Raw genomic sequence first — 23,599 nt, forward strand, 5'->3', positions numbered from 1 at the left:
AAGAATTCAGGCAGCCTTTCTGATACCAACCCCCACCCTGACTTCAGCGGAAGGTTCCGGGGCCTGAAGCACGTGATACTTCCACTGCTCAGACTTGGGACAAGTCTTGATCTGGGATCACGTGGATCAAAAAGATGACAGTCGTGTTGACAGCAAACCATCATCCCCAGTCTGTGGGGAGGTCCCATCCTTCCGAGAATTCTGGGATTCCTGCCCAGGAGGCAGGCCAAGGAGGGCAGCCCCCGGCTTAGGGGGAGCGGGTGGTCCCTTAGGGAAGGCCTGGCCCAGGCCTCCTCGCCCTTTCTGCCAGGCATGTAAACTGCCATGGCCCCCAAGGCCAGGCATGGCAGACATGGACACGGAGTGCCAGAGACACGCCACTTGCACAAACCATTTATTTCCTGTATTGGGTTTATACAAACTTGCAAGATACAAATGCAGAGTTCACTGAGTGCTTCAGTACCTGTATCTATAAAAAGAATGTTGCTGAGAAGGAAGCAAGCTCTCACCTGTCAGTTGGGATGGCCCCTCCCTGGGGAGGGGCTTGTTGGCTAGAAAGAAGCTAAGGGGCTGCTATGGAGCCCTGACAGATACTCACTGTTCATCTAACCTTAACTCTTCTTCTAAGGTCATTTTTATACTAAAAAAAGACACCAAGACCATAAATTTCCTTGTAGAGTTTATTGTCTAATACTAGCAAATCAAATTGGCCCCGATATGTGCATAAATAGATATATGTATATATACGTATATTTCATATTTTCCTTAGTTTTAAGAGCTGCCAGGTGAGGGGCTGCCTAAAGGGAAGGGAATTACTTCTGTCTTGCTACAGTCGGCCCTGCTCCAAGAGCATCCCTCTCACCAACACAGGTGAGCAAGTATGCACAGCCTTCAACCTCAGAAAATCTCTAAAGTGACAACATTAGTACTTGATTACAGCCTCCTGGTTATTGTTGAGGGAGGTAATGTGTTAATTGGGAAGGCCCTAGATTAGTAACCAGGGCTTTCCCCGGGTGGGTTACTTAGCTCTGGGCCCCCAGCCAGGCCCCCTTCATTCCTAGCAAGATGTTTTAAGCTCGGAATAGGGTGCCAGCAAAGGTCAAAGTGGGAGGCCAGGCTTCAGATGCTGGCCAGGAACTCTGTGCTAGGCTCCAAAACCTTTGATTCCAGATCTGGACAAAAGACTTCCATTCTGCCCAAATCCTTGCAAAGCAAGAGCCCCTTGCCCACTTCAGTAGTCACTAAGCAGTTTGGAAGGCTGAGCTGGCTTAGTTCAGGGCCCCAGCAGCAGGAAAGTCCTGGGCAAGGCTGAGATGCACCTCATCCTTCGGACCCTCAGGGCTGACTTCACAGTCTGGATGCCAGACTGGGGTACCATCCCCTTAACAACGGGCCCCAGAAGAAAGGTCACAGAGGGAGGCAGGTGCCGTAGATGTCACTCAGACCAGAGCGGGACCAAGTGAAGAGGAATGTGAGAAGTCCAAGGAACTTGAATGTGTCTGCCCCGAAGGACCAGAGATGTCAAACTGTTTGCACTGGCCGTTGCACCATATCCTGGGTCCATCAAACAATAGACCGACATTCTCAGTGCTGTTTGGCATATTCCAGCAGGGTGATAAAGGTGGTGATCCAGGAGCACATCTGGGGGTGTATGCCTGCAAGGGTCTGCTTTTGTGCACACAGCTGTAAACATTTCCTTCAAGAAGGTTCACATTCAATAACCCTAGAGAGTCATCAAAAGTTGACAGTGTAATCAAATCCTTAGACCAGGACTGCAAGAGAATGTCCTGCCCTGGCAAGATCCTCTCCGGCTGAGTTCTGGGGACCAGCCCTTGGCAGACTGGGAATGGGAAGGAGGAGGCTGCTGAGGAGGAGGGAAGGGTGGAGGGCGGGACCTAGAGGCAGCCCCCCAGTCCCTCACATCGTCTGCCAATTCCATTCAGACATTGCACATGTGGAAAATAGATTTGCTTTTATAACAAAAATGTAAAATAGATCTGTCTTAAAATAACTCCTCTCCCCCTCTTTGGATCAAAAGGCATGGGGTATGGCCACAGTATGCTTGGAATGATGTGGAAAGGAAAGGAGAGAAAACGGGCCTGGGCAGGAGTTTCAGGAAAGGATCAGATGTCCAAACAAATATATATATATATATTACATATACATCTGCAATATGATAATCTTCACAAAACATATATTAAGGCATGTAAAGCAACATAAAGAGCCAGCTTTATGAAAAAGAGGTGAAAGAGAGGTCGCAGAGGGGCAGACATTAATCCTTGGTATTTCACATGTATTTCTAAAAGTATCACTTAAAAAACAGACACAAAGAAAGGGAGAAGGCGTGGAAGGACCCCAAACTCTGCTTTTTATGGATGGACAAGGTGTGGGAGAAGATGGACAAGGGAGAGAAGGTTACCTGGGAGCTGATCCCACCTGTCAGTCTATGGGGGAGAAAGGACACGTTTGGGGTGCTTGAGCTGTGCTGAAGATGGGAGATGCAGCCAAGGGTCACGTTTACAAAAACCTGCTAGATGTGAGGGTGAGCGAATCCTCCTGTCTGTAAACCCTCAGAAACATGGGAATGTCTTAAGCACCTACAACAGCGCCTGATACATAAAAGGTGCTCAGGGAATATTTGTTAAGTGAATTGTCAGCTTTACTCGCATATGAACCATAACTGTCCCAGCCACGAAGGAGTGGAGAGCAATTGCTAGAAGATGAAGGAATCGTTCTCAGGGTCTCTGAAGGTCAGGTTGAAGTCTCGGGGAAGCAACCCTGGCAAAGAGAAGGTCTAGGGGCCAAGGGTTTTCACTCTAGCTCCTCCGTCCTCTCTGGCTACATTCATCCGAAGGTGGTGGAGCGGAGGGACAACAGGCTTTGCTCCTATCGCTCCGCCACTGGTCCCCTGGCTACGCAGGGTGTGAATGAGCCACGCGAGAAGTGAGACGCTCCAACAGCTTCAACCTGTCCCTGTGTGGGACGCCTGGGATTGAGAGGAGGACTCCAGAATCTGGCCTACCAGGCTCAGGCCACATCTGCTCTCCTGGGGCACACGCTCAGCTGGCCCACAGCACATTCCAGGGGGAAGGCGATGAGATGGTGTCACAGAAACGTTTAGGGAAGGCCCCGTGGCTGATCACACGCTCCACACCCCGACCACCCCACACCTTCTGGTCTTCCAGCAGGACCAAGACAGGTCCTTGTCTCTGCTCCTGACCCCAGGACGGGGAGGCCGACATCAGGCCCAGATCCAGAAGAAGCTGTCCCCAGCCCACGCTCCCCGGGCCCTCAGCGCACACCTCCGCCCCACAGCAGCGTGCTCCGTGGGGGTCCTGGAGCTGGCAGCCCCCGATCCCGGCACAAGGTGGGGAGAGCTGAGCTGACACCTGGCACTGTGCCTGGCACTAACCTGAGGCTCCACCCCGGGGAAACCGACCCCATTCCCTTCTCATCTCTGTCCTCCCCCTCCTCCCCGCACACGAGCCCTGCCGCTCCCTTTCCTCCTGCCCTCCCGAGACCTCTCCCCTTCTCTCCGCTACCCCTTCTCAACCTGCCCTCAGACGCTGCACATACTTGCCGCTTCCCACCCACGGCCAGCGCTCCCCTCTGGGAGCCGAGGAGCCTCTCCCATCTCTTGTCAGCTTGTCTTTGGCTCAGGCAGGTGGTCAGTCTCCACTGGACCCCAAAGGAGCACCCAATAAACCGGGATGTGCCAAGACCCTGGGCACCGCTGGACAGCAGGGCGGGGCTGATGGAAGGGGATGACGGCAGGCCCCGCTCTTGGCATCGAGCGACAAGTCCTAACCTAAGAGGGCCCAGGGTGCATTCCCCACCGCATCTTCTCCACCAAGGAATGTTCCAGCAGGGCTGTCACCACCCCAGCCAGGGCCAGAGCGAGGCTCCCTGTGCCGAGGGCAGCGGACAGGATGGCGCTCCTCACCCCGCCACCTAACGCCCAGCCTAGGGTGGCTGTCTGAGTAGCGAGGATCTCGGGCCGGAGTCCCGGGGGTGTGGACACCGCAGTGTCTGTGCTGCTGTTGGGCGACCCCAGCCCCTGGCCTGGCTCCTGCAGCATTCCCGTGGGAGCGCAGGGGTTGGGGGGCCAGGGTGGGCCGCGGGGCAGAGGCGGCTTCAGAACGTGGCTCTCTGGAGCTTCGCGGCGTTGGCTTCAGCCAGGGCTTGCACTGGAGGAGAGAGACGCGGGTGAGAAGGCGCTGCACGGGGAGGGCCCTCCAGCCCACCCACCCAGAAAGTCTCTTCTGCAAAAACCACCCCTCAACCGTGTGAGAGGGGGACAAAGGAACAGAAGTCAGTTCTTGTTCAGCTGCCTGATACTGAGGGGCTGTGTGCTAGGGGGAAGGGACACAGCCTTTGCCTAGAGCTGTCCGGGGCCACTTTACAGAAGACCTGGGTACCATCTGGGAGAGATAAGATCTGGGAGAAGCAGCTTCTAGGGGCTTCTGAGGCAGGGAACAGATGGCAGGCTTGCAGGCCGACAGGAGGTGCAGGGGTGGGGAGCTGGGGTAGCCCTCTGACAGCGGACAGGAGCGGCCTCTGTCCCGTCTGCTCCTGGAGACGCAAAGCCACTGGCACCGCAGCTTCCGGAAGCAGCCCTGCCAGCCGGCTCCAGCCCAGCACCGCGCAGGATGGACGACGGAGGGGAAGAGCGGCGAGGCGCGCCGGCGCGGGGAGAAGCGATGGCGGGCGGGATGGAGGGTGCAGGCGGCTGGCGGGGGGAGGGCAGGGGTCCCACTCCCGGGGCTGGATGAAATACGGTAGAAAAGTGCTTACGTCAGAGCTCAGACCCGCATGACATGGCTGCTGTCGGCGCCCCGCGGGGGTTCAGACGGTAGGGGGTTGGCTGGTGGAGCCGGGGAGGCAGGGGAGGTGGGAGGGCTTGGGGTGGCACATTGCACTGGAAACAGAAATGAACAGGGCAGTGAATAGGGGCTGCGGGGGTGGGGGGTGGGGAAGGCGGAGGCATGAGGCCGGTGCCCAGAGCAAGCGAGGCCCTCCTCCACGCAGGGAGCAAGGCAGGAGGCAAGCAGAGAGGAGCGCTGAGCTTGGGCATCTGTTCAAGCTGAGCGGAGCTGGTTCCAGGGTCGCCATGGAGGAGAGCACGGGGCCCCAGGGGAGACCTGGCCGCATCCAAGCTCTGCTGAGAACCAGGGTGACTGGGGGTGATGCTGGCCCCTCTGAGCCTAGAGCTCCCCTTCCATCTGTGCAGCGGGGAGATGCTCACACCTCCCGACTGTGGACAGGGTGAGGGGTGGCACCTTCAGAGGCAGTGATATCACTGATGACCATGATTAATAGTGCAGTAAAATCACACTAATCCAAATCACCAGGCCCTCATTCAATGACTCAAAGTGGAGTGATCCCAGTGTTCATCAGCTCCACGAGGACAGAGGCTCCTGATGGGCTTCAAACCAGTCTAACTTTGACTGGAGGGTTCAAAAGCGATTCCCGCTGTCACTTGAGATCTCTTTTCATCCATCCAGGAAAGGCCAACTTCAATCCACCTCTAAACAGATCATTTAAGCCCGAAAGTGGTGACATTTGAATTCATGAGATTTTACTCTATTATCATTCTTTTCCATGCTGAGAACAGCAAAGTGAAGGACAAGGAGTTGTAGTGTTAGGAACAAGCCCTGCAAGTCTCTAGACCCCCGTGCTCCCTTGGTGTGGCTGTGGGAGCCTCACTCAGGCTCAGAGCAGAACCAGGCCTGGGCCAGGGTCACACTGTCTCCCTCCGGAGAGGGACCCGGCACCGGCCTTCCCAGACCCCTGCTCCCACCCTGCCTGGGTCCTCATCACCTTCCCTGGCCTCTGCACAGGAGAAAGGGCCCACACAGCCCCGTGGCACATCTGTGCATGCCCACAAACATACAGAAGGAAGTGATCCAGTCTGCATGGGTCCAGCAACACCACACTTTTCTACTCAGCGCACACAACTCATGTGTGTGTGTGGGCACGACTGAGCCTGCGCCTCGTACACAACCCAACACACTTGTCACTTTTCATACAAATACATCCACAAACACCTCTGAAGCACACATCCATGTGCACACCCGTATCACAGATCCAATGGGTAGTTGTCTGGTAACTTCGATTCCTAAGAGTCAAAAAACCAAAACCTAAGCAAGGAAGATCTTAAGGAAGCCAAATAGATGCTACAATGTGCATGCAATAAAGCTCTTACAATTTATTCACTGAAGAGTTCCTTGGAGTCCAGATACTTATTTAAACACAATTATGATAGGTGTTGACTTGCTGGGTTTCTAGCCCATGAGAGATTAGAAATAGGAAAATTAGGAGAGGGAGAGAGAAAGAGGAGTTGAGAGGCCCACTGAGGCACAACTGAAGGCGAGCGCACCTTCTGTGAAAAGGAGACATATTAACTTTAAAGCCTTCACAGTCTGGGAGCATTTAGCAGGGCCACAAATAGATCTGTACGGATTAGAGACCCCAAGGGCATCTCTTCCACAGAGGTCAGCAAAATAAGGACATTTATAATGATACTCTAGTGGTAAAGAACCCGCCTGCCAATACAGGAGATGCTGGTTCGATCCCTGGGTTGGGAAGATCCTCTGGAAGAGGGCACGGCAACCCACTCCAGTATTCTTGCCTGGAGAATCCCCATGGACAGAGGAGCCTGGTGGGCTGTAATCCACGGGGGCGCAAAGAGTCAGACACAACTGAAGTGACTTAGCACACGTACATGCATAATGATACTAAATGAGCGAGAACAAGAAAGATTAATTATGTTAAATACAACCTCTAAGAAATCAGAAAAATACTAAACACAGATTATGAACATGTCCATCAAAATAAGTTCACATATGCAGCACATAGGCATTGTACAATGTGCTACTTCAGTTGTGTGTTCACAAGTACTACCACACCTGCACGTATAAATAATCAGTCACACGTATTCACGTTCATGAGGCTGTGCTCTCTCCATCCTGCACACGTCGGTGTGTTTTCACAAAAGTTCCACACACACACTGTGCACAACATATACACAAATAGCCTCGATCATCCATCACACTGCAAAGAAAGCCCATCACGTGTAAACGTCTGCATTTTTAAGCACCACCTCCACCTACATATTGTACACTCACAGCAACAGTTTCCCAAACACCACCTGTACTGATAAATAATGGGTCTCTGCACAACACCCATAGGCATCTTGCACACACAGACACACTCCTATATTTGCAAACATTCCCTCCACGCATACATCACATACGTGAATATACACACATACATGTGTACCTACAGCCATTACCCAGTACAGACACTGCGATGACATCACGCCACATGGACAAACCCACTATTGCCCCATCTTCCGTGTACTGCACGCCAGGACACCGACAACGGCTACAAGCTCGCCGCCCGCCTCCGCACCCAGGCCACACACTGCACTCAGGCCCTAACTGCACCCCCTCCCGCTGCACCAGCCCACGGGCACCCTCTCCCACACAGCGTCTGCCGTGCCTGGCAGAGCTCTGGGAACGTGAGCCACAGGTCGGGGCTGTGGGGACAGGGTAAGTCTGAGGTCTGGCCGGGCCACAGCCATGTTTTAAATAGTTGGGGTTTTGGCAAAAGCAGGGTGACCATTTGCTTTCTGCACACAGACTCTGGAATGTAAGCCCATGTCTATCAAGGGAGAATCTGAAAAGCCAGGGTGAGCTTTGTTTTCACAGCGCCTTCGGTAGGGGAGCTGTAGCAGGGAAAGCCAGGGGCTGGGGAGGGGCAGAGAAGTTTTAATAGCGCCGTCTGTTCTAACTCTTGAAACAGGAAGTTGCCTTTTGCCCAGAGCATGTGGAATTTGATCTTTGGAAGGTTCGGGTTCATTTTGTAGCTAAACTACACGGCGGTTGACAGAAGCTTCCTTGTAGCCAAACTGGTTCTGCTGCCTTTTGGCTGCAGGATGGGGCTCTCTGAAGCCTATCACTTCTCTTGCTCTCCTCTCCTGCCAACTGAGAGCTTGTTTCTGAAAGATCTCCAAGGACTTTCCCTGGCCACCCATTCTAAAGTCCATTTACACCCCAACTGCTAGTAGCTTCTCTCTTAAAGCTTACTTAGATCCCTTTTGCTGTATCTCAAAACGCTTTGGTTTCTGAAAATATCCATATTTAAAATAGCTAGAAAAACCACAAAAGGCTCCTGCTTCTACTTTAGCTGCTGCTATTTCAACTAATATGACCCCCAGCACTGGGACTACCGCTCCCACAGCAGGGGAGCATTTACTGAGCAGTTACTGAGCGCCAGGCACGGTGCTAGCTGCTTAGCACCCCTTGTTTCCATCCTCACACCACTAGACAGGTATCTTGATTTAAACTTTACAGATGCAGAAAAGAGCCAGGACTGAAACCCTGTGCCACTAACATGAAAAGCCTTTCCTTCCTCTGTGCGTCTAGCCACGATCCTAATCTGACACTCACCCAGGGCATTAGAACTGTGGCCAGCACGACTAAAGTTACCACAAGCCTGGCATCCATCTAGGGCATTTGTCTTGGCTGGCCTTTGGAGCCTTCCCCCTCTCCATCCGAAGCACCTTTCATGTTGAGGAAGAGGGAATATTCTGTCTCCCAGGCTTCGTGACTTGACCACTTCCTCCACCACAAAGCCTCCCATTCACAGAGTCTCTTCCGTTCTTCCCAATTACATTCTCCTCTTTTCCAGGATGCTTCCCTTCAGACGGAAGAGAAGTTAATTCTACTGGCTACACCCTGTAGTGTCCACTAAGACCCCCTAGCCTTTGTATCAGTGTGAAGTCAGCTCCTTACACTCATCTTTTCTTAGCAGGAAAGTGGGTTTGGGTCAATAGCCAAGGTGGTGACTCTATTGGCTACTTGTACCATCTTCCCTTTTCATTTCTGCTATTTGCCTGCAGCACGAATGGGAAGTTGGAGAATGCCCTGGAACACTGGCCCTCACTCCGCCACACTCTGGCACACACTTGTATATCTCCCCATCAGGCTCAGTCATCACCCCTTCTCTGGGCCTTTCCTGGACCTGCGCAGGTACAACGGCTCCCTGCGCTCCCCACATGGCCTCTGGCCATTCCGCCAACCAGCAGCGAGGCGGGTCATGGTGACTCGGAGCTCCCAGATGTCAGCGACTCTGGTCCCTTCGCACCCCGTGAGCCTAGCACAGTCCCTGGTGCTCAACAAGCGCTCATCCTGACCTCAAGGAACACTGCCCTGCTCTATGCTCGCCCCTGCCACACTGCCTCCCCTACTCCTGGGCAGCCGGTCTCCCTGGCAGAGCGAGGCCCAGCCCCTCTCACCAGACAGCATGCGGCCTCTGCGGGAGGCCTCGGTCGCCAGGGCACAGGAGATTTCAATCCGCTTCTCCTGCTCCTGCAGCTGGCTCTCTGAGTCCTGGGGCACGTCCACAAAGTCCCCCTCGCCGACGGGCACCACGTTCTGCATACTGAAGAGGCACAGACACACAGACATGGAGGGGGCAGGATGGTCCAGCTGGCTTGGGGGACCTGCGGGCTGAGGGTGGTGGGGGTCCGGGGGCCTGTGAGTGTGCAAGCCTGTCCCCTGGGGTGAGTAGGACCCTGGCAAAATGCATGTCAGGACCCCTGCCTGCAACATTTCAGAACGAACTAGAAGGTTTAAGAGAACACTCAGGGCAGCCTTGATGGGGAAAAGAAGTCAGCAGAGGGCAACTCATCCGTTTGTCTTGATGAGAGCACATGCATGCGCCCAGGAGGTCTTTACGGCACCGAGGGCTGCGTCACCGACCCGGCCACGTGTCTCAGCCCAGTCTGCCGCCTCAAACCACTTCTTCCACGGTGGGAGGCTTGGGAGAACCAACCACATGTCCGGGCACTGGATTCAGTAGCGCTAGTGCCCTTGATGTCCTGGGTGCCAGGGTGGGTGGATTAGGTAGAGGTCACCCGAGGCCTGTTACCTGGACTTGGCAATGAGCGTCTTGATCCTCTCCACCTTCTTCTGCTTCTCCTTCAGCTCCTCTGGGCTCAGGGGCATGTCGGGCTCCAGGTCAATGTACCGCTCGGGGATGAGGACTTTGTCTGGGGTGGAGAGCTGTGGAGAGACGCGGTCACCACCTCCACGCCCTTCTACGGTCCCCCCACCCCCGCCCTGTGCTGCTCTTGCAGGACGCTGCTCACCTCCTTGTTGATATCCACGTCATAATGCTGGGGCTCCAGCTCCATCTTGCGGAGCCGGGCGATCTCCTCCCGCGGAGTCTCGTAGGCCTGCCCGCCGGGCTCCTCGGCTCGCAGCGCTGCCTCCAGGTTGGAGATGTCTACCTCGTGGATGCTGCGGTGGCGGCGCACCTGGGGGGCAGCAGAGTCAGGACCACGCGGGGCCTGTGTCCCGCTGCCTCCAGGCAGCCCCAACCACGCCGGGGTCCTCACCGGCCCTGCCCAGCACGCCTGACCTGGCAACCACCCCACTGTACCCACCACACCCACTGCAAAGCTACCCTCCTTCCGTGGTGCTCGTCCAAAGCCTGCTCGCCTACAAGGGTGCAGAGGAAACACCTCATCACTGTCTCCCGTCAGTGCTTGTCTCTCTCCGCCCGCCTCCCCTGTGTTCACATCCTGTGCCATATATTTTGAGTAACGGAATCAGTGTGTCTTACATGGATCTCTAGCCTTATCACGTGAAAAAAGGGCAGGATTTATGGGTCATAATTTTTCTGTATTTCTGAAATTTAGTGGAAAGAGAAGTTAGCCCCATAGTTTGGGCTATTCTTAGCTCTGCACTTAGGAGCTGTGTGGCCCAGAGCTCCTTAATTTCTCATGACTTTTTCCCCGGTCTCTAAAATGGGGACAAAAGCCCATCTAGTCAAAGCTATGGTTTCTCCAGTGGTCATGTATGGATGTGAGAGTGGGACCATAAAGAAGGCTGAGAGCAAAGAATTGATGCTTTCTAATTGTGGTGCTGAAAACTCTTGAGAATCCCTTGGACTGCAAGGAGATCCAATCAGTCAATCCTAAAGGAAATCAACCCTGAATATTCATTGGAAGGACTGATGCTGAAGCTCCAATACTTTGGCCACATCATTTGAAGAGCCAACTCAGTGGAAAGGATCTTGATGCTGGGAAAGATTATAGGCAAAAGAAGGGGGTGACAGAGGATGAGACAGTTAATTAGCATCAGCATCTCGATGGACATACATTTGAGCAAGCTCCAGGAGATAGTGAAGGATGGGGAAGGCTGGTGTGCTGCAGTCCATGGGGTCGTAAAGAGTCTGAAACGACTTAGTGACTGAACCACAACAACAGTGGGGGTAACACTTCCTAGTCCAGTATCCTTGAAACGACTAAACGAGACAAAAGGGCTTGGGACCTGTACTGCAGCATGTGCTGGTGCGCTGTGATGATGACCTTCTGCCACCCCCAGCCCAATGTTAAGGGCACAGGAAATGCTCTAGAAACATTAGAAACATCTAGCATGTGCTGGTGCGCTGTGATGATGACCTTCTAAGCGCACAGGAAATGCTCTAGAAACATTAGAAACATCTAGGCTGTGGATTCTGTACTATTCTCTATTCAATGAATTTTGTATAATTCACTTCAACTAAAACAATCAAGGCATTTCTTTTTGTGAGTTATTTTTCTTAAAACACTAAAGAGGCAAACGCTTGCTGCAGTATGTCTTCTGCCCAGCGTGGGAGAAGCTTCCCCAGGTCTCCCAGTTGCCTGGCTTGGGTCCGTCCTGGCCCCTCCCTGCTGAAACCTCCTCCTCCTCCAGGCCCCTCCGGCTGAGGTTGACCATGCCTGGTAGTGGGCAGTGCTGGCAGACGCCAGGCCATGTCTGTGGGGCCGGGAGGACGTTACCACTTTATAGGCAGGCCGGGCGCCGGGGTCGGGGGCCGGGCTGGGTGGGAGCTGCAGACTCCTCCGCTTGTCCCTCGCAGAGCCGCTCTGGCGCCGCCGCATGCGGTCCATCTGCTCCTCCACGCTCATTTTGGCCTTGCCCTCGCAGGGAAACACAGCACTCTTGGGGCGCTCCTGCTGCGGGGGGAGGACAGGGCTCGGACTGGTGCCCTCCCCTGCCCTCCGACTTTTTACCTGCCAGTATCCCTTAAAATTTCCCTTCTCTGGGAAGCCTGCCGGTAATGAGTTACATTGTGAACCCCGAAGAATACATCTAAGTCCTAACCGCAGTATCTGTGCATGTGACCTTATTTGGAAATGGAGTTTTTGCAGGTGTAATTACGCTACGGAGCCCAAGATGAGATCATTTTCAAATGTGGTGTGTTCTAAATTTAATAATGGGTGCCTTTATAAGCAACAGGAAAAAGAAGACATATAGAGTAGAAGGTGATTGAAGGTGGGGCAGAGATTGGGGTGGCGTGTCTACAAGCCAAAGAATGTGTCTACAAGCCAAATGTTGCCAGCAACAACCAGAAGGCAGGAGGGCAGCACGGAATGGGTGTTTCCTCAGCCTGCACACACAGCCCACCTCAGACACCTTGATTCTGGATGCTGGCCTCTCTAATGGTGAGGGAATAATTTGTTTTCAGTCACCATATTCGTGGCATTTTGCTAACTTCCTAGGAAACTAACACAGTGCCTCTGGCCAGCACATGTATCTTTGACCATTGACTTTAGCGTTTGTTTCATCAGTGGCACATTATAACAATTTTGTTCAATATGATATCTTGATTATGCACAGCTTCCTCGTCTCATGGCATGTTTCCTTGAAGCACTCCCCTGCTTCCCTTCTGTCTTGTTCTACTTTCCTCCTCTAGCTCCGGGCTTCCTGAACTGTGACAGGCGGCCACACAGAGGCTGACTCCCAGCCCAGCTCGGGCCGCCAAGCTCGGGGCCTGCGGGCGTGCACTCACCCGGGAGGAGAGGCCATTGGTGAGCCCGTTGGCACTCCTCCTCACCACCCTCGACGGGGTCACTTCTTCATCGGTGGGTGACTTGGTCCGTGGGGGTACGATGCCCACTGCAGGGAGACACAGTGGCCAGTGGGTCCCACAAAGAGGGACACAGGGCTGCCCGCTCCCTCATAAGGGCTCGGCCCCGCCCCTTCTCAAGGAGACTCGGCCCCGCCCCTTCTCAGGGATGCTCGGCCCCGCCCCTTCTCAGAGATGCTCGGCCCCGCCCATTCCTCAGAAGGGCTCGGCCCCGCCCCTTCTTAGGGAGGCTCGGCCCCGCCCCTTCTCAGAGAGGGCTCCGTCCGCCCCGCTGCAGAGGTGGAGGCCCAGGTGGGGAAGCGCTTTCTTGGGTGTGAGCGAGCACCTCTCTGGGCTCCCCCCTGGTGCGAAGCCTTGCTTCTAGGGGACAGCGGGGCAGGGGGTACCTTTGTTGAGAGCCGCCTGCTTCTCTGCCTCAACTTCTTGCCTGGTGGACACAAGGCTGATGTCTCTAGAGGTGTCCAGGGGGGATGTCTGTTGGGGGTCTCTCTTGCTTTGCTCGTAGCTTGCCTTGGGCTAGGAGAAAGGATGAGAAGATGGATGGACGGACTGTGCTACAGTAACCTCGGAGAACTTGGCCCTGGGTGGTGATGCTTTGTTTTGCAGTGGTTGGAGTGCCAACCTTTGAAAGAGACATGGAGCAGGGAGACTGTGCACTCACTGGCAAGTGGGCAAGGATGCACTTGAGCCTCCCACCCATGCCAATGTGGGGCCCTCTTGTGGAATGAGGGCTCAGGGTCTCCAAGAGGCCCCCAGTTGAGGCTCATCAGAGAAATTCCCTCATGGCAAACATGAAATGTACAGACTTGCTATGAGCCAGAGGAGGAACGACTGGAAGAGGGGGCCACAAAACCAAAGATCTCTGAGGATTCTATCGGGTTTTCCCACAAGAAAACCAGATGAGTTTTGTGGGAAGGAAAAGGGCATTGGGGTTGTGGACTCCCAGAACCGTGTAACTAGACCAGAGGTCAGAAACTAGCTCTGGCCCAACTGGAGAGCTTGGGTGAGTCCTACCACCTGTTTTTGTCTGTAAAACTGAGGTAATGATGCCTGTCCTGCCCACCTTACCAGGCAGACCCTCAGGGTTGTGCATATTACCAGTAAATGGCTGAGCCTGTTTTACGACTCTTTCTACTCAGCATGCAACCTCTTCCAAGCCTAACTGCACATTTCTCCTGAACCTTGGCTAGCGATTCAGGTGAGAGAAGGAGCCAGAACAGGGGAGAAAGTGTGTGTATCCTTACATTCCGGGGGCTGGTGAAGCCCAGAGACACAGGCAAGGGGAGAAGGAGAGCGTGGGGGGATGGGGGCTGAGGTGGACCAAGGCAGGAAGAGACCAGAACGGCACTGGTGGGGATGGGGCATCGCGGGGTCTCCGCTGTTGGTCACGCTGGCAGGGAGAGGGCCCCAACCCACCACCTACAGCCATGGGCTGCCATGGGGCAGGGCAGCAACGCAGTTTTCCATTGTCCACAGGAAGCAAAAGGGGAAAGAGGGCCGGTACGAGGGCCTCAGCCATCCCTTTGCTCATCCCAGAGTCTGACTAGACAGAGGCCAGGAACACTGAGCTGTGGGAAAGTCAACCCTGGCATAGGGTCAGTGACTTGGTCTCCTGCAGGCCGTTCCCTCCATCCCTGCCCTCGGGGCCCGAGGGCGCTGGGTACCTGACCCCTGGCTGTCTCACCACCGCGGTGCCAGGAAGGGGAGTTGGGGTGCGGCCAGAAGCGGCTCTCGCTAGGGAGTGGAGGCACAGTGGGAGGAGACTCCAGGGGGACGTAGGCTTTGGGGAGGGGGGGCCGCGGCGGGCCGGGCTCCTGAGGCAGAGAGAAGCCAGAGCGTTAGGAGGAACAAGAGCAGCCGCTGTGAGAGCAGAAGAAGAGAACGTTAGCAGAGGCAGACGCGACACTGCAGGAGCCTGGGCGGGCCGGACCGCCATACTCCCACCTGAGCTGGGGCGGGCGGGACCCCCTCACTCCCACCCAAGCCTGGGTGGGGCAGGACCACCACACTCCGACCCAAGCCGGGGCGGGCCCAAGACCACCTCACTCCCACCCGAGCCAGGGTGGACTCCATCTGCAGCGCAAGCCCTGCCTGCCCGTGACGCCCTCCTGTACTGAGGCCCCAGCATGTTCTTCAGAGCTCTCTCCTCATCACCACCCCCATCACTCTGGGCACATCCTCCCTTCTACCTCTGTTCTGCTATCTCTCCTGACTAATGCCTTCCGCCTGTCCTTCTACCTGCCCCAATGCTTCATGGCCCAGCTTAGATTCCACCTTCTCTTTGGAACACTGGCGCTTCTGCAGTCTGAACCGTGTGGCTCAATACTGAGACACACGCCACCACGTTCCAGAGGAGGGCTGTTCACTGTGAATGGGGTAAAGCCCCGCAGGCATCTTTCTTGAGAGGGCCTCACACCATCCCTTGCCCAGTCTCAGAAAAGACTTGGCTGATTTACTGACTCAGAAAATGCTTCCCACACTGACTCTCAGCTCTCCTGTCCCTGAAACAATCCCAGATTTAAATTTCTATTAAGTGTTTGGTATCTTTGCTAACCATCATGGAGCTCAGGAAGACTGCCCTAAACGGCAACTAAAAATGACAGCTAGAGATAAGAACAGGCAAAGGAGAAATCTGGAGTGAAGTTCACAAACTGGGTGTGAGAATGACCATCTTAGTGAGAGAGACAGAGCACTAGGGGCCTCTGGGGAGGAGATGAGCACAGAATTTGTACAGTTTCAAGCAAATGAGGACTGGGTCCTCCCTCCCCGGCCCACCTTACCCACGACCTCAGCTTACCTCACTGAAGCCAGGCTTGGTGGGGGACCCCTGAGAGCCAGACACCAGGGAGAAGGGGCTCAGTGGGCTGGTGAGGCTGGCAGAGCTCAGAGGGCTGGCGGGGCTGTTGGAGCTGTAGGTGCCCGAGGGGCCAAGTCCTCCTTGGGGAAGCAGAAGAGGAGAGAGGTGAGGACAGGGGCAGGGGTGTGGCCTGGAGTGTAGCCGGGCTCTGTGGTGGGAAGGCAGGGGGTGGTTTAGGGTGTCAGGGCCACCTGGCCTGCTGAAGGGACTGGGGCTGGGTCACAGGCTGGCTGTCGAGAGGCAAGCTGGGCAGGAAAAGATAATGGATGGAAATAACACCACTGCCTCCAAGGGTCACAGAGAGCCAGACCAAAGTCCCTGGGCTGAAGGAAGGAAGACACTAAGCTAGTGGTCTCAGATCACCAGTTAGCCCATGGCTCCAAAATCACTGCAGATGGTGACTGCAGCCATAAAATTAAAAGGCACTTAACTCCTTGGAAGGAAAGTTATGACCAACCTAGATAGCATATTCAAAAGCAGAGACATTACTTTGTCGAAGGTCTGTCTAGTCAAGGCTATGGTTTTTCCAGTGGTCATGTATGGATGTGAGAGTTGGACTATAAAGAAAGCTGAGCTCAGAAGAATTGATGCTTTTGAACTGTGGTGTTGGAGAAGACTCTTGGGAGTCCCTTGGACTGCAAGGAGATCCAACCAGTCCATCCTAAAGGAGATCAATCCTGGGTGTTCATTAGAAAGACTGATGTTGAAGCTGAAGCTCCAGTACTTTGGCCATCTGATGTGAAGAGCTGACTCATTTGAAAAGACCCTGATGCTGGGAAAGACTGAAGGCAGGAAGAGAAGGGGACAACAGAGGATGAGATGGTTGGATGGCATCACCAACTCAGTAGACATGAGTTTGGGTAAACTCCGGGAGTTGGTGATAGACAGGGAGGCCTGGCATGTTGCAGTTCGTGGGGTTGCAAAGAGTCAGACACAACTGAGTGACTGAACTGAACTGAGGGCCAGGAAAGCGCTGTGCTCTTTGACCTATTCCAGGGAGGAATCATGAGGATCAAGGCAACAGCCTCTTTGGTGTATCTGGTCTGTTCTGGGTGGGGGATGTTTCTGGAGCCCTGAGAAGGCCCAGGCTGGCTCTGAGCATGGTGTGAGGGCCTGCAGAGGTACAAGTTGGCAGCTGCGGGATGGAGACCAGAGACACGCTTTTTCTGCTGAGGCCAGGAGCCCAGGAGGCTGCTGGAGAGAGCACCTACCTCTGTGCTTGGCTGTGTCTGTGCCCCGGGACGGGTTATTCTTCCTCAGCCCCTCCATTACATCCTGGATCCTCCAGATCTCCTTCTGGATTTGCCGGTTGAGCACCTCATTCTGAAACGGCCAGAAAGCAGGTCAAAGGAAGTTGCTACCAAGGAGCGTCCTGGCGGGAGCATTCCCGCGCTCACGCTCGCACACACATCCCTCCAGCACACGCCTTCTTCACGGGTAGCCTCTGTCTCTTCAGCGTCCAGAACTGCGGGAGAAGAGGGCTCTGTTATCACAGCAAAGAGCCCTCTTCAGTAAACCAAGAGCGAGGACCTGTCCCTCTGATCCCGCCCCACCCAGGGGCACTCAGGATGGTCTTGGAGTGACCGCCCCTTAGGTGGACACTTGGTGGTGGCCTGTTTTCCTGGGGCGAGAGCTTCAGCTTTACTGTCTTGTTTCACAGCCAAATAGCCCTTCTGTAATGCCCGCATCCAACTTCTGCCTAATTGCCATGAATTCTCCTCAGTTACAGTGTCCACTCCTTGAAAAACAATAGCTCCCTTGATTTAGCATTCCCTGTGCCCCCCAACCCCTACCAGGGGCTGCGCTGAGTGCTTTGCACACACGGACTCACTGCGGCTGCACAGCACCTCTCTGAGGCAAGGACAGCAGTTGTCCGCACTTCAGAGGTGGAGAGGCTCACGCCCAAGACCGTCTGTCAGTAAGCAGCGTGGCCACCATCTGAATCTGGGTCTACTTGTCTCAAGAGCCGGCACCTTGACCATGATGCTCTCCCATCTCCCAAAATGTGCATGTCGAACTGAGGCCTTGCCCACAGAACATGGTGGTGCGTGGGGCCTCTGGCCCTCACCTCACCCACCTAGACAGCTGCAAGGTTGGGTGGTAAGCTTAGTTACCAGGAAGAAGAAAGGAGAAAGCAGGGTGTTAACTGCCTCAGAGAGACAGGGCTTACAAAGCGAGCCAAAGGAGTGGAGCCTGGGGAGAGAGAAGACAGAGGGCGGAAAAGAAAATGCCCCCAGTGTCCATCCTCCTGCCTCCAAGCAGGCATTCCTGACCCATGCCAGAAAGGAAGGCCTCTTTCCCGTCTAAAAACTCGCCATTGTTTATATCTGCATGTCTGTTAAAGTCTCCCACGCTTCAACTTCTCTTTGTCCCCCAAGATTTGACAGAACTAAAGAATGTTCCCACATTATCTTCACCCTGAAACTGAGAGTCTGTTTTAACACGCCCTGAACTCCAATACTTTGGCCACCTGATGCACAGAACTGACTCATTTGAAAAGACCCCGATGCTGGGAAAGATTGAGGGCAGGAGGAGAAGGAGACAACAGAGGATGAGATGGTTGGACGGCATCACCGACTCGATGGACATAAGTCTGAGTAAACTCCAAGAGTTGGAGATGGACTGGGAGGCCTAGTGTGCTGTAGTCCATGGGGTCGCAAAGAGTCGGACATTCCTGAGTGACTGAACTGAACTGAACCTTGTCTTTCATTCCAGGACAACCTCCCGGTTTTAAGTCTCTGAACTTTCCAAAGCATGAAAGGAAGATACTGTGGACCAAAGGACAGGGGCCCTGCCTGCCTGGAAGCCCCTTCACCTGGAGGTCCAAGCTGAGCTGCTCCCAGAGCTCGTCGTGCAGGGCAGAGACTTCTGCCTCCAGGCTCTCATACTCCATGGTGCTGTTCGCCAGGGCCTGCAAGGGGAGGGCTCACTGAGAAACCGCAAGTGCCAAACCGCCCCTCCTCGTCCTGCCTCGGGCCGGGGCACCTGGGGTCTGGCAGGTTGGGGAGGAGGACACGGAGGGATGGGAGAAGGCACAGGGCTGAGATAGTCTGATGACAGCCAAACCCTGGCCTTAGAGGAGGTACAAACTGCTTAGCCTATCGTACGTCCAAATAGGAAGAAAACAGGATCTTCTCCAGACAGGCTGAAAGGGGCTGATCTCACTCCTATGCCCCTGTGCTGTCCCCAGGGTGGGTGACAGAGACTAAAGGAGAGCCAGAGGAGTCCACCCTCCGGAGGCTAGACACCTTCCTCCCTTTGGGCTTCAGTTTTCCAGGGCTTTTGCTGCTGCTGTCTGCATTGGAGGGCCCGCCCGGTGCCTACTAGGAAGTAGCCAGGGTGGCATGTTGCCAATGTCTTGGTTCTCCAGAGAGGGGAGAGAAGGGGTGTGCAGCAAAGCTGTTAAAGCAGCCGAGGAAGTAAGTGGCCCTCAACTTCACTTTGTCGTGAACAAATCCTGGCGCAGATGTGGCTCGTGGGAAAGAAGCCAAGCTCCCTGGTGGAGACTCGATGGGATGAGGCGGCTTGCTGCCGTTTTGCAAGGCAGCATTAAGGGCTTTGTTTACATCCCTCCCAGACAGCTTGCTCTTGCCCTCGGGGAGAGAGGGGACTAGGGGAGCCCAGGCTGGGAGGGGTGGCTCTCTGAGCAGGGAGGAGCACAGGATCACCGTGGTTGCCTGAGACAGCTCCACCCGGATGTTGATGAGCTGGTTCTGCAGCGACTCCTTTTTGTGCAGCAGTTTCTCTGGGTAGGCGGGCTGGCTTCCAAACATCTCCAGTTCCTGGTGGGTCCCCATCAAGGCACTTTCCAGACTTTCCTGAAGAAAGGCAGGGGAATGCTATGAGGAGCCCTGTTAACTCCTTGCTGGGGCTTTTGGCAGCAAGGGCTGGAGCCACAGGGGTTCAGCCAGGCAGCTTAGCGGAGGTTCCTCACACTGGCCAAGATCCCCAGAGGAGCTTCAGCAGGGCTGAGTAAGGGCAGGACAGAGGTTTGGGGAGGGACAAAGCTTCAGCAGCTGAGTTAGGATGGAGGAGCCACCTACCCCTTCTCTGGGCCAGCCCCCGTGTGCCCGCTAAGGACAACCCCACGGCTCTCACCTTCTCAGCTCGCAGCTGCTGCACCAGCCGCTCCTGCTCCCGCACCGCCTTGTTCTGCTCACACAACTTGCCCAGCAGCTTCTAGGGTCCCCAAGGGGGAAGGGAGGGAGAGAGAAGGAAGTCAAGGGCATGGCCTGACAGGGACCTGGGAACTGGATAAGCAGGACTGGGCCTCTGGATACCACCTCCTTTCCCCTGCCCAGGAAGCCTGGACCTTCACCCTAACCTTGGAGGCTCCTGCGAACAGGAAGTTGTCTTCACCTTGGGGCACTCCCCAAAGACCTGTTGGGGGAGGAGATGGACTTATTCTGAAGAAGCGAGTCAGCTTGAGCAGGGAGAGGGCTGAGAGCTAAATGTTGAGTTCCTGCTCGCCCCTCCTCTTGGGGGTGCCAGTTCACAAGGGGCTGAGGCGATAACACGGCCTCGCCTCTCAGGCCTCCAGGTATGTATGGATCGGAGGGGTACGCCGGTTTCCGAACAAGTCTTAGTAAAACCAGTGAACAATGTACACTGGTCCTGAGGCCCACGGGACCCTGACCTCCCCTCCTCCTTCCAGAGTCTCAGGACGGCTGACGCTGGGGTCCCTCTGAGGTCTGGTCCTGGCCTGCACGGAGCCTGTGCCCTGCCTGCTGGGCAGATCCACCACTCACACAAGGCCAGTGGGAAGAGGCAGGTGAGGCCCAACTTGTTTCCTGGGGAGACATGTGCTTTCCTGTGTCCACACCTGTATTCACGCCACTCCTCAAACACCCCCTTGGCTCCCTTCTATGGACCAAGAATCTTGTCCCCTGGGTCCTTTACTTCAAGATTGGCTCATATACCACCTGCTCGTGTCCCAGGCCCACAAGCTAGCATGGCGCCCAGCCCTGCCCTCCTGCAGGCCCTGGGACAGGTCTGCTGAGACCCGAGCCTCCTGTTGCGCAGAAGCTCCCTGAGGAGGGACCGGGCCACAGTCTTCCTTCCAGGCACCTGGGGCTACTTCCTACTAAAGTCTGCGTGCCTGAAATAAGCATGGGCCACTGCTATAGACAAGAGGGCCTCGCACTCAGTGGAGAAACACACAGCCACGATGCCAGGTAGGGTGAGCAGTGAGGATGAGAACGGGCTGAGGGGGCTCGGGCAGAGAGCACTGTCTGCAGGGAGATGGGACAGGGACCAGATTTGTGAGGGGCCACAGGGGACGAGAGGGGGCACAGGAAAAGCCCCCAAGGGGAGAGCTAGAATGAGGGGGCAGCGGTGGGGCCAGAGGGGCAGAAGGAGCAGTGAGCTGCTCTTACGTCTGTGTCTTGCTCATTCAGCTTGTAGGTATGGAGGCTGTCCTGGAACACTTCTGGGTACGGAGGGACCTGCAGGAACAGGAGACTGGTTACCGCGGCAGAGGGCAGGGCGTGCGGGCACGGGAGAGCTGACGGCCCCGCCTTGTTCCTGCCACCGACCACAGCCTTCCAGCTCAGACAGCACCCACTCCAGAACCCGAGCTGAGCCGGCGCTCTGCCTGCTGGAGAGCAGGGGACGGCCCAGCCGAAGCCCGTCCCAGCAGTTCTGGAGGGGCTCCAGCGCCGGGTAGCTCCCAAACGGGTCACGCGTAACAACCGTGGGAACAACAGTTAAGTCTCGGCTGGTTTTGAGGATAAGACCTGGGAGAAGGAAGGAGCATCGGAAGCGTCTGAAAACGACTGCCCTAGTAGACGACGTGCCAGTCCCAGGGACTGGGCCTAAGCCGGAGGCGCCTCTCAGTCCGGCAAGCGCGCCTTCCACTGGTGACACATGCAGCGAACACAGCCACCCTGCACAAGTGTCCCTGGACGGCTGCACACCACGCCCCACGCTCCCCACCCCAGCCACTGGTAAGCAGGCACCAAACGCGAGGAAGAAGTCCTGGACACTCTGTGATCACTGGCATGGCATGAGATGTCAGGGCTGGCTATGCTGATGGTTTGGGGAATGAGCCCGGTTTACCCACGAACATGAAGAATGGAGGCGACCCCAGGAATGAAAGGAGGAAGGCCGGGCTGAGCCCAGGGGTAAGGCCTGGCAGAGGAGCGGCTCGACCATGCACGGGAGGCGGGAATGATGCTGACGGGAGCGTGCTGCCAGGCAGAGGCCTTACTTGCATGAAGAGCTGGGCGCTGGGGGAGGAGCTCTCCACCATGCGGTTCACCACACTGATCAGAGCCTCGCTCTCACTCATCTGTGGCAGAGGGAGGAACGGACAGCTCAGATGCAGTCCACACGGGGGTCTTCCCCATGCCTGCCTGGGCTCCAGGAGACAGCGGAGGGCGGATCCTCCTCCTGGGGCCTCCAGCACCCTCTCTGCTCTCGCCCGTCACTCACCCGCTGTGAATTCTGATTCAGGACCCGCACCAAAGCTGCCCATGAGGAAAGGCCATGGCAGGGAGGCGGGAGGTCACGTGGCCTGGCCCGGGCCCAGGGATACCTGCTCAGGTGCCTGAGCGTTGCGGGCCTCGCCCCCCGGCCCAGCCCTCGTTTCTCACTCTGGTTTGGTCAAGGACCACACAGGCAGTGGGAACGGCCAATCTCCCCAGACGGGAACTAAGTGAAACAACTTTAAAGAAAATGCGACCTGCTCTTTGGATGGGCCTTCACGTCGGTTAGGCACAGGCCTCTCTCCCCGAGTCCTGCCCACCTCTGCTCTAGAGTAGAGAGGACTGTAAAATTCTGTTTCCAGAGCTGGGCTGATAGCATCCATGCTGACCTGGGATGATGCCAGGGAGCAAATAAGGAAGTCAAAGCAAGCAAGCCATGTTAGAGAGACACCAGACTGGGACACCGCACTCCCAACATGCACTCTTTATGCTTCAGAGATCTTCAGGAACATGGAGGGGGAAGACTGCTTGCCAAATGAAAGAGAAAGAGCGGGAGGAAGGCTGAGGGAGAATGAGAGGGTGGAGGGAGCACTGGCCAAGCAAACCAACCGGGAAGGCCGGCATCTCCCCCAGCTCCAGGGTGGCAGCGTCGAGTGTAGACACATGGAGGGTGTCCCTGGCTATGTCCCTGTAACTCGGCTGATCTGCAGGGGAAGGTGGCGGAACACAGCGGGCGTGTGCAGAAAACACTTCCAGGGGAGGGAAGTGAGTAAGGGGAGGGGCAGAGCCACCTTAGGGCAGATCTTCTGGGGTTAGAAGATTTTTTACCACATTTTTTACCCTTGTCTTCCCAGTCTGTGTTGGACCCACACACATTTCCCTCCTGCCTGCTTTGGGTGGCTGCCCAAATGCAGCCTTTCTTCTATACTCTGCAGGCAGGGCAAGGGGCACCCTTCCTACTCCATTCACAGGCTCTAGCGCACGTTAAAGGGCTTTCCTAGGATCTGATTTTTCTACTTTTTTAGCCTGCTTCGGAGTTTTTTTCCTATAACATAAAGTGTGATTTAAAAGGCTTCTAAAAGAACAACTCTAATATGAGGTTGAGTATTTGTTAAATGGTTAAAAGTCAACAGGACATCAGCCACATTTTCTGTAGGGTCTAAGCTCAATTCCTATCGTCTCAGAGCCTGTGCACGTGTGTGAGCGTGTGTGTGCTGTGTACAGGGTGTGCCTGCGTGGTATGCGTGTGACTGCATGTGGTGTGTGTGTGCTATGTACAGGGTGTGCCCGCGTGGTATGCGTGTGACTGCATGTGGTGTGTGTGTGCTGTGTACAGGGTGTGCCCGCGTGGCATGCGTGTGACTGCATGTGGTGTGTGTGTGCTGTGTACAGG

The 23,599-nt window shown here is 55.4% G+C and overlaps 1 protein-coding gene across 15 annotated transcripts in view; it reads right to left on the reverse strand.

Annotated features, from left to right (window-relative positions):
- Window positions 1-429: 429 nt before the first annotated feature.
- The window catches only part of PLEKHA6 (pleckstrin homology domain containing A6), a 138,971-nt gene continuing 115,801 nt past the window's right edge, over window positions 430-23,599 (reverse strand). For 7 of the 15 annotated variants that reach the window (XM_070384531.1, XM_070384539.1, XM_070384545.1 and 4 more), the window contains 15 exons: window positions 21,990-22,070; window positions 21,157-21,225; window positions 19,880-19,960; window positions 19,450-19,599; window positions 18,597-18,692; window positions 16,993-17,104; window positions 15,722-15,861; window positions 13,311-13,440; window positions 12,847-12,953; window positions 11,834-12,010; window positions 10,157-10,324; window positions 9,937-10,070; window positions 9,302-9,447; window positions 4,795-4,918; window positions 431-4,187 (listed from right to left, as the gene is read on the reverse strand). In XM_070384531.1, the coding sequence (XP_070240632.1) occupies window positions 4,803-4,918; window positions 9,302-9,447; window positions 9,937-10,070; window positions 10,157-10,324; window positions 11,834-12,010; window positions 12,847-12,953; window positions 13,311-13,440; window positions 15,722-15,861; window positions 16,993-17,104; window positions 18,597-18,692; window positions 19,450-19,599; window positions 19,880-19,960; window positions 21,157-21,225; window positions 21,990-22,070 (1,707 nt within the window). In that variant the 3' untranslated portion in view covers window positions 431-4,187; window positions 4,795-4,802. Of the gene's footprint in view, window positions 4,188-4,794; window positions 4,919-9,301; window positions 9,448-9,936; window positions 10,071-10,156; window positions 10,325-11,833; window positions 12,011-12,846; window positions 12,954-13,310; window positions 13,441-15,721; window positions 15,862-16,992; window positions 17,105-18,596; window positions 18,693-19,449; window positions 19,600-19,879; window positions 19,961-21,156; window positions 21,226-21,989; window positions 22,071-23,599 lie in introns of all 15 variants that reach the window. The other 8 variants (XM_070384532.1, XM_070384533.1, XM_070384546.1 and 5 more) reach the window with 8 other exon arrangements.

Source organism: Bos mutus, chromosome 16, assembly GCF_027580195.1.
Source record: "Bos mutus isolate GX-2022 chromosome 16, NWIPB_WYAK_1.1, whole genome shotgun sequence".
NCBI classification, from domain to species: Eukaryota; Metazoa; Chordata; class Mammalia; order Artiodactyla; family Bovidae; genus Bos; species Bos mutus.